This window comes from Lynx rufus, unplaced genomic scaffold, assembly GCF_022079265.1.
Source record: "Lynx rufus isolate CCGP_SWC_20201006 ecotype Redwood Valley unplaced genomic scaffold, mLynRuf1.p SCAF_27, whole genome shotgun sequence".
Lineage (NCBI taxonomy): Eukaryota > Metazoa > Chordata > Mammalia > Carnivora > Felidae > Lynx > Lynx rufus.
The window spans coordinates 7,735,864-7,745,228 of record NW_025814842.1 but is presented as its reverse complement, the minus strand read 5'-3'; the positions used below and the strand labels follow the sequence as shown (position 1 = coordinate 7,745,228).

The following is a 9,365-nucleotide window of genomic DNA, read 5'->3' as shown; positions in this document are numbered from 1 at the left end:
GCTCTGTGCTCCATGTTCTACATGTGGTCACAAGAAGGGGCTGAGAGTGCTGGGTGTCCCATGTCCAGATTTGGCATCTAATCTTGGGAGGAGTGCTGTCCCCAAGAAGGGCTTCCTGAGCTCCAGGCCCCTGCAGGGGAGGGAAAGAAACCACTCACAGCTCTCTACTTTAAGCCTAGCTCTTTTATTGGGGGGAAGGGGAATTCCAGAGTGGGGCGTCTCTGGAGCAAACAATGATGTCGGTCGGGGTGTCTGGGCAGCCCTTGGGCTCCTGGACAGAGTGTGAGAAAGCAGAGGGGGGCTCACAGCAGGGCCCAGACCAAGCCCACCAGCTCTGAGTCGGGCCACCTCAGGCCCCGATGTCAGTTTCCTTTGGACCAACAGGGGAGGTGGGGAGTAGCGCTGTCGTGGGCTCTATCTGCTGTCTTGTCCAAATCTGGATGAGCGGTGGGAGCCTCTTGTCTCACTCACTGAGCAGTTGTCAGGACCCTGGGCCTCTGGATGTGGAGCTGGGGGCGGGAAAGAGGAGGTGAGGCCCAGGAGGCTCCAATGGAAGTTACCTGCCTCTAGACCAAGGGTGCCCACCACCCCCCAGGCAGCCCAGGGTGGTGGATGGCAGGGCTGGGGGGAATGGAACAGCTACTAGCTGGGGACAGACCCCTGAGTCACCTCTGTAGTAGGGTCAACGTTCTCCAGAGAGGGCTGGAAATGGCTGTAGATGTTTTCAAGGGCGAATCTGTCTTCCTTCAGATTCTCATCTGCAGAAAAAGGGGCCGGGCTGAGAGTGAGCCTGGGGGGCTGGCCCCATGTGACAGGAAGACAAGAGAGAAACACAGCCCCCTGACACGCCTAGGGTCAAAAGTCATGGCCACGGGCAGGCTCAGGGGTGACCTGGGCGAGGGTGGAACAGGAGGAAGGCCCTGCTCGAGGGTCACCGGCACACACTGCCTCACGGCCACGGGAACCACAGCAAGCAGAAACCAGCAGTGCCCAGAATCTTCTCTTGGAGTGGGCTTTCAGCCGCCATTTTCCCAGTCCTGCACATCCCCCACTCCTCGACCTCCAAGCCGCAGGCTCCAGGCTCTCCAGGCACTTCCACGACCATTTCTTCTTTCTGCCTCCTTCAAGGTCATCCCAGGGACCCTGCCCTTCACTCTGCTCTTTTCCGCACCTGTATTCTTCCTGCCGCCTCCCAGCCGCCCACTGGCCAAGACCTCCCCAGGCTTCAGATAGGCCAGAGCTGGTGATGCCTCTGTACCCCTATTCACCAGCCCGCGTACTCAGTGCGCCCCCACCTGCTGCCTCTGCCCCGACCAGGCAGTGTCCCTCCCCCCATCCAGGCCTTCTCCCTTCCCCAGCCTGTGAGCAACAAGCCTGGCCCAGCTCACCGGCATCTAAATTACTTCTGCTATCCACTCCTCCCATCCCCCTGTCCCCACCCAGCCTCATCATCCTTCACCTACATTACAGCAGAGCCATCCCCTTGGTCTCCCCACTTTGGGGCTGCCCCCCTCAATTCACCCTGAGTGAGCTGCTCGAAATGCATGTCTGGCTCCCCGCCCTTAAAGCCCCTCCAGTGGGTCCCTCCATCACGGCCCACAGAGATCTCCACGACCTCACTGGTATCTGTGTTCCTGGAAGCAGGAAGCACACGGCTTATGCACCAGCCCACAGCACTGCCCGGCCTGCAGACTGGCTCAGGTGAGGGTGCTTCTGCAGTCTTCTGATCCTGCCCTGCCCTGGCCGGACCAGGCAGATTTCTGTGCCCATGGAGCCCTCGGCATGGCCCTGTCCTCCCACCAACTGTGAGTACATCTGAGACTCTCACAGGGGGTGGTCTCTGGGGGCAGGATCCAGCTGCTCTCCGCCACCTGTAGCCCCTCCCCATCGTTTGGAGGAACTGGGAGGGCAGGACTTGCTCAGGGGCAGGGATGGTGGTGGCTAGAGATTCTTCATCTCCCTGCACCACGGGACATGGCGGCTTGCGGGACATGGTGGCTTTCCACGGCAACTGGGAATCAGAAGAGCCCGAACACACGGGATGCTCCATGGAGAGGCAGTGTTTGAACCAGAGTGGGAGACAGAGTGGGATTGGGACTTGCAGAGCCCCAGCAAGGGGAACCTTCCAGACAGAGGTGCAGTACTTGCAAAGGCATGGGGGAGGGAAAAGGTGGGCATGGGGAGGAGCAGAGAAAAGATGAGGGTCGGCAAGGACCACATGGGGGCTCAGGGGTCAGGAGGCTGCAGAGAAACTGGCCTAGCCCAGGGGCGCAGCACCTGTAAAACCAGCTGGCAGGACCCACGCAGCCCCCACAGCCACATCGTGTCTGGCTGTGATGCCTTCTCGGCCTATCTCCACCCACCAGCTTTGCCCCCATCCTTGCCTCTGGTGAGAAGTACCTTCCCAGATGCCTGTGTTCTGGAAGCCGCCAGGAAGATCTTCTCCTTGCCACAAATTGTATTCTTGCCTGCCAACAGAAACACCCTGAGCAGCTGGCAGCAGGGAGGTGGAGGGAGCTTAGAGGGCCCTGACCTTTGGCTTCTGGAAAGGGCTGTCACTGCCAAGCCCTGGGTCAGGGAGGGGCCTGCCCCCAGGGTGGTGGCAGAAAACAAAACATCTCCAAGGCCTGCCCTTCCCCCTCCTCCCTTCCACAGGAGTTCCATTATCGGTGAGATGGGAGCAATGGACCAGAATCAGAGGAACCCCCCTCTGGCTGCTGGAGGTGCTCTGCCCTGTGCTTCTCAACCATCTCAGGGTAGATTCCCCCCCCCCCCCATTTTACTGCTGGGAAAGCAATGCTGGAGAGCTCATCCCCGGGGGTGCCCTGTGGCAGCCAAAGTGATAACACCAGGTAATGTCATCACATAATCCAATTTCAGGACCCAAGTGTTTGGTCGCATCTCTCTGCCAAACAGATCAGATCAGCGGGCTGCCCTGTGCTGTTAACCAGAACTGAGTGGGGCTGGGTCCCCAGCAGACTTCTAAACACTGAGGGGAAGGAGGAGAGCCTTGGGGTCTTATGGCCCCCTTTCCCTGGGCCCGAATCCATAAGCTCACCTGTGCAGTTTTCTCTGGGATCGGCCAAGGAAGACAGTCAGGATCACCACCATGACCACCAGCAGTGCTCCCACGGCCCCCACACTCCCGTACACCAGGCTCTTGCTGGTGCTCAATGCACACGTCTCTCCCCAGTACCAGTGTGTGTCCGAGGTTGGGCATCTGGAGACACACACAAGCTCAGGCCAGTCCACCAACATCCCTCACACCCAATCTTGCAAAAGAAAAAAATCAATGCCAAAGCACAGGAAGCTGGCTCTCCCTCCAAGGAAGGGCAGGCACTGGTTAGGAGGGACCCAGGTTAGGAGGCTCCCCAAGACTAAGGGGCAGAGAGGAGGTGGGGATTCAGTATTGCAGAACAGGATTCAGAATCTGAGTGTCAGATGCCTTGTCCCAGACACATCGTGCCCACTCATCTAATCTCTAGCTGGCACCTTGACTGACCTGTTACCATTTTTATATTTTATGCTTTAATGTATGCTCTCCTGAGCTTAATGCCCCAGCTATATATAGCTAGGAGTGATACAATGGCATTGTAGCTGGGATATTGAAAGGAAAGTGAAAGATAGAGATCTATAGATATAGATTTGGGAATTGGTGACTAGAACTTTCTCAGGAGGGGGCTTGCTCACTCCTAGAATGCCCACATCTATAACCTGCACCTCCCCCACCTCTGGTGGGGGTGGGGGGGTGAAGGAACACCTGGGTAGAAGAAAGAAGGATGCGTGGGGAAGGACATGTCTTGTAAGCTGTGCCCAACTCCTTCTGCGTCCCCCCCTACCCTGACCCCTGCCCCATAACTATGGTGGAGGGTGTGGTCCTACCACTAGAGAGAGTGGGCACTGGCCTTAGAGGGGCTGGACACTCACAGGCAGCGGGGGCCACTGCGTTGCAGCTGGCATTCTCCCTCATTACAGTTCAGTTGCAACTTCGTCCCCGAGGTGCATTTGGTCACACAGGCCAGCTTCCCATCCAGCTCATCCACAAAGTAGAACTGGGCATAGTCCTTCGCAGCCTTCTGAGTGCATTGCTCTGGGGGGTGGGGGGTGGGGAAGGGTAGACAGCCTGGTTAAAGCGCCACCAGCCCTCATGTTTACTGCCCACACCCTGTCCCCCCAACACCTACCACTCTGCAAAGATGCTTACCCTTCAAGTCAAACCCCAGCATCACGTTCTCGCTCACGATGGTGGCTTCCTCACTGAAGCACAGATGTGAGGAGGCTGCCAAGCATGGTGGGAAAGAACAAAACAAAAACATTTCCCTCTGCCCTACTAGGGTCATGGCCCATCCCTAGATGCAGCTGGGCCTGTAAGCAGGCTCAGATGGGAACATTAGGGCTGATGACAATCTGAGCCCGCAACAGGGAGATGTTGGGGGCACTTTGGAGTCTGGGGAAATGGGGCCTGGCTTCTGGATCCCTATAGGGAGGTCTCTGGAGTTCCAGAAAAGAGGAGAGATATGGGGTGAGGGGAGGCTGAGGCATTCCTACCCTTTCCCCACCAACGTCAAGGGGTTTTAGGAGAGCCTACCTCTGCACTCTTCAGAATCACCAGATAGCCTTTTGGTCTCATTCATAATCTTGACCTTTATGAGTTTAGAGAGGTTTGCAAATAGTTCCTCAAACTCTGAAGTGTAGTTTGCCTCCATGATGACGTCATGTTCCACCACAACACTGCCATTGCTAAAACCAGGAGTTGGTGATTCATCAGTCACCCTATGTCGCCCACCCTCCCAGAAAGTGGGGCCCACAAAGCCAGAAGGGTGATGAAACACAATTAACTATGTGACCCAGAGGCAGGACAGACTAGAGACTGTTCCCTCCAACAGTTAGCATCCTAGAGGGAAGCTGCAGAGTAAAATGACCTAAGATTCCAAAATATCAGTGATCACAATAAATGCCATTGGGTGAAATCCATTCTTAAAACTGGAAGCTCTTGGGTGAAGACATGGTGGAATTGAACCATTGTGACTGTTGGAGGGAGGATCAAATGGTGTAGCCATTGTGGAAAATAGTATGGCAGCTCCTCAAAAAATTAAAAATGGAATTACCATATGACCCAGCAATTCCACTTCTGGGTATTTATCCCGAAAAATTGAAAGCAGGGATTTGAAGATATATTCATACACCCATGTTTGTAGTAGCATTATTCACAATAGCTAAAAAGAAGCAAACTAAGAAGTGTCCATTGATGGATGAATGGATAAACAAGATGTGGCACACAGTACTATGAAATGTTTTTCAATCTTACAAAAGAAATTTTTGACACCTGCTGCAACATGGATGAACCTTGAGGACATTGTGCTAAGTGAAATAGCCAGTCACAAAAGGACAAATAGTGTATGAGTATTTACATGAGTACTAATATGAAGTCCCTAGAGTAATCCAATTCATAGAGACAGAAAGTAGAATGGGGGTTGCCCGAGGTGGGATGAGGGAGAATTGACAGTTATTGTTTAAAAGGTACAGAGTTGGGTGTCTGTGTGGCTCAGTCAGTTGGACATCTGGCTCTTGATTTTGGCTCAGGTCATGATCTCATGGTTTGGTTTGTGGGATGCAGCCCCAAGTCAGGCTCTGCGCTGATAGCGTGGAGCCAGCTTGGGATTCTCTCTCTTTCTCTCTCTCTCTCTCTCTCTCTCTCTCTACCCCCCTTCAAAACAAACAAACAAACAAACTTAAAAAAATAAAATAAAGGGTACAGAGTTTCAGTTTGGGAAGACGGAAGAGTTCTGGAGATGGACCATGATGCTGGTTGCACAACAACGTGAATGTACTTAATGACATGAAACCATACACTTAAAATGATTAATTTAATGATTAATGGCCACCTTTTGTTATGCGCATTTCACCACAGTAAAAAATACTTAAAATTAAAAAATTTTTAAATGGAGGCTGTTGGATTTTATTTTGAAAACCAAACAAGCATGCTTTTAGAAATGAAGAAACATGAGGTCACTTTAGAAATATAAGATTCCAACCCAGAAGCTCCTTGTTAGAAGGCCAATGGGGCACTGAGAGATCTTGAGACAAGGTCTGTCACCAGTCACAGATATTGTGACAGAGAAGTCAGGAGCAGAAGCCAGGAGTACTTAAAATAACAAAACCTTGTGCCAAAATGGAGACTGCACTGGTACTGGGCAGGAGGTCAAGATGGAGTAGAGGATGCTGAGGCATGGAACCCCATGGGCATTTGACAGTATAGATCTCCCTCTTTCCTTGCTGGGAGAAGACACCTTCCAGGCTCCCTTCCCACCTTCCCTTCTGTCTCCTCCTTTCCACTTTCCTTTGGGGGCTCTGCTTCTCCTGTCTATCCCTTAGATGCTGGTGCTTCTCATGATTCTTTCCTGGGAAATGTTCACTCCTATGCTATAATGGTTCCCAGGCCATCTGGTCTACTCCCAGGGCTTCCAGCAACTTCTATCCAGGAAAACCAACACCAGTGTCTCCGCTGCAGACACTTTCTATCCACCACACACTGTTCCATTACTCAACCACTCAATGTGGCTGGGTCCCAGGCACTTGAGACTCCACATAGCCCACTCTTCATCTTCTTCCCCATCCTCCTCCTCCTTACCTTCCTCATCTCATCAAAGGGCACTCTACATTGCCAGCAGCCCAGAAATCTGGTGTCATTCCTCCTCTCCAAACACCCATCAAATCCTCATGATCTGCTGGTCCTGCTTCTTAAAGATCTTTCACACTAGACAATTTTTCTTCTGCACTGTCACCTCTCTGATCCAGGCCACTCTAATCTCCATCCCCTGTCCACCCATTCTCAGTCCTGCAGTCAAACTGAGCTGTCTACAGTGCCAATCAGATATTTTCCCACGTGGACCCAAACCGCTGATACTTAAAGACTAAGTAACTTGGTATGGGTCATCTTTCCACCTCCTCTCCCACCATGACCCTTTTGCCCTCAAGTAGTAACTATTCTTTATGTTCCTGGAATCTGCCCTCCTCTCTCTCACTTCTGGGTGAGACTGAGCCATCCTTCATCAATTCCCTTTACCTGGCTCATTCCTCTTCATGCTTTAAGCCTCAGCTTAAAGCTGTCACTTCTTCCAGAAAGATTTCCCTCCACCTCACCCAGCTTGCATTTGAGACCTCTCCCATTGCACCCTGTGTGTCTCTTACCATTAACTCTAACCAGATTGCACAGCCATTTTGCTGTGTTCTGCCACTCTTTACTCCATGAAGACCAGGACCACTGTATTCCCTACACCTAACACAGTGTAGGCTTTCAATACAAGTTTGCAGAATTGATGAAGGATGAGTGAATGTATAAATGAATGGCTCAGAGCCTTCTGGTGTTGCCCATGGGCTGGGGGCCCCTCTGGTCCAGCCAGGTACTGATACTCATTCAAGACAGGAGAAGACAAGAGAGCAGAGAGAAGGGGCTTCCTGCACCCCTCACATACTCACAACAGTCTCCTAATGATCACGCCTCTGTACTGGGGAAAGTCTTTGCCCATGTAAGCTTTATCCATCTGAAAGAAATGAGGCAGCCAAGTTCATACACGAATGGAGGATGCAGCAGCCCCTGTTCCCTGTCTCAGAGGCAGCCCCAGGGCCCCTTCCCACAGGGAACCCATGGATTAACCCATAGGAAAGAAGGAAAGGAAGGCATAAGGATGCTACCTCCTCCAGGATGTGGGTGAGGTGGTGTTCAAGGAAGGGGCTCTCAGAGGCCCCCCTCTCAGGACTTGGGAAGACTGAAGGGATCTATGAGCTGAGAAACTCCAAAGTCAGTCAGAATGAGCCCCTGTATCCCCAATAACATTGGACATCCACTTTGGGGGATCTGAGATTTCCCTACTCTTACCTGACTCTTGAATAGTTGAGTGAAATTCCAGTAGTCTGGGGAGGATATGTTATTCAGATCTTTTGTGAAATTCTTGTTAGTCACTTTCACTGTCACACCTAAAGTGGCATTGATTATTTCTGGGATTTCTGTGGGAACAGATCAGATTATACATGAGACAGCAACCTCTCAGTAATGTCTTCTGGGATTAATCTCCTCCTGCTGGTCTCATGGAGGCAAAGAAAGTGGGTAGGCAGGTGGATGGAAATTCAAGAGACAAGTAGGAGTCACTGAAACTTTTGCCCCTTATCTCTGAACACCTCAAGGAACTAGTGGCCAGGATCATGACCCAGAGAGAGAGAGCTAAGTGGAAGGCTCCAGAAAGGGTTGGAATAGAAACATCCCGATGAGAGGGGCAGATGGGCCAGTGAAAAGAGCCCGGGAGGAGGAGTCAGAAGGCCCATGCTCTACCTGCATTTAGACCCAGGCAAAGGTCATATTTTCTCCTCTACCTGCACAATGAGGCAGTGGTAGCAGATAGTCCTTTCAATGTTACCCTCCTATTTAAGTGGTTAAGGAATATGGGGACAATCTGAAGGTCTCAGAAAAGTTTATTACCTAGGAAGAAGGAGTCCACAAGGGACTTGCATTGGTAACCGAAGAAGCCTTGGGCACAGACACACTCTTTTCCATTCCAGATGGTCCCATTCTGGCACTGGCCTGTGAAGGGGTAGAATTCACAGCGGTCACCATGGAAGCCCAAGGGACAAAAAATACTATCTCCCATTCCAGGTCCCATCATTTAGGCATTGTACTGAAAGAGGTGGTTGAGAACCACTGCCACCATCTTAAGCTCCGGGGGAGGTGGGGGGGGGAGGGAAATGAGGAGGGACAATGGGGAAGATGGAAACAAGAAATGAAAGAAGATGAGCAAAGAAAGCAAGAGCCCTACAAGGAAAAGAAAAGAAAAGAAAAGAAAAGAAAAGAAAAGGAAAGGAAAGAAAAGAGAAGAGAAAAGAAAAGACAACATCCACCCATGTGGATGACATGCTTTAACAACAAGAAGGCTCAGGAAGGATGAAACAAGACCACAACGAGGTCAAAACTGATTAGTTGATGAGAGAAGATGGACAGGAGAGGTTCACAGAGTGACGTACAAAAAGACTTACTTGGTGTCATAGCTGAAGACTGGGTCGTCATCACAGTTGTATGGGTGCTAGTGAACAGGGGATGGAGAGTTGAAGACGTACTGAACCCAAGGACTGGAGCATGGGTAGAGCCATGTGAAGTGGAGGACAGAGGAGGAGAAACACCAGAGGAAGCTGTAACGGCTGAGGAAGAGTCAGAGACTGGCCTTGAGGACAAGCTAGGAAGAGCTGAGGCTAAAGAAGAAGCATGAGAGGTAGTGGTTTGGGAGCTGTCAGATGATATTGTTGTCTTTGGTGACCCTGTGCTGCTTTGGAAAATAGTAGATCCTCCTCTGAGGGTGGTGGCTGTTGGTCTGGAG

The 9,365-nt window shown here is 51.6% G+C and overlaps 1 protein-coding gene across 1 annotated transcript; it reads right to left on the bottom strand.

Moving 5' to 3' along the window:
- Positions 1 to 467: 467 nt before the first annotated feature.
- Positions 468 to 9,058, bottom strand: MUC12 (mucin 12, cell surface associated). Its single transcript, XM_047089546.1, has 11 exons — positions 9,028 to 9,058; positions 8,477 to 8,578; positions 7,880 to 8,007; positions 7,480 to 7,544; positions 4,589 to 4,740; positions 4,205 to 4,279; positions 3,928 to 4,090; positions 3,059 to 3,220; positions 2,401 to 2,468; positions 670 to 758; positions 468 to 509 (listed from the first exon to the last, which is right to left on the bottom strand). The coding sequence occupies exons 1-11, from the start codon at positions 9,056 to 9,058 to the stop codon at positions 468 to 470; spliced, it is 1,077 nt and encodes a 358-aa protein (XP_046945502.1).
- Positions 9,059 to 9,365: the final 307 nt, after the last annotated feature.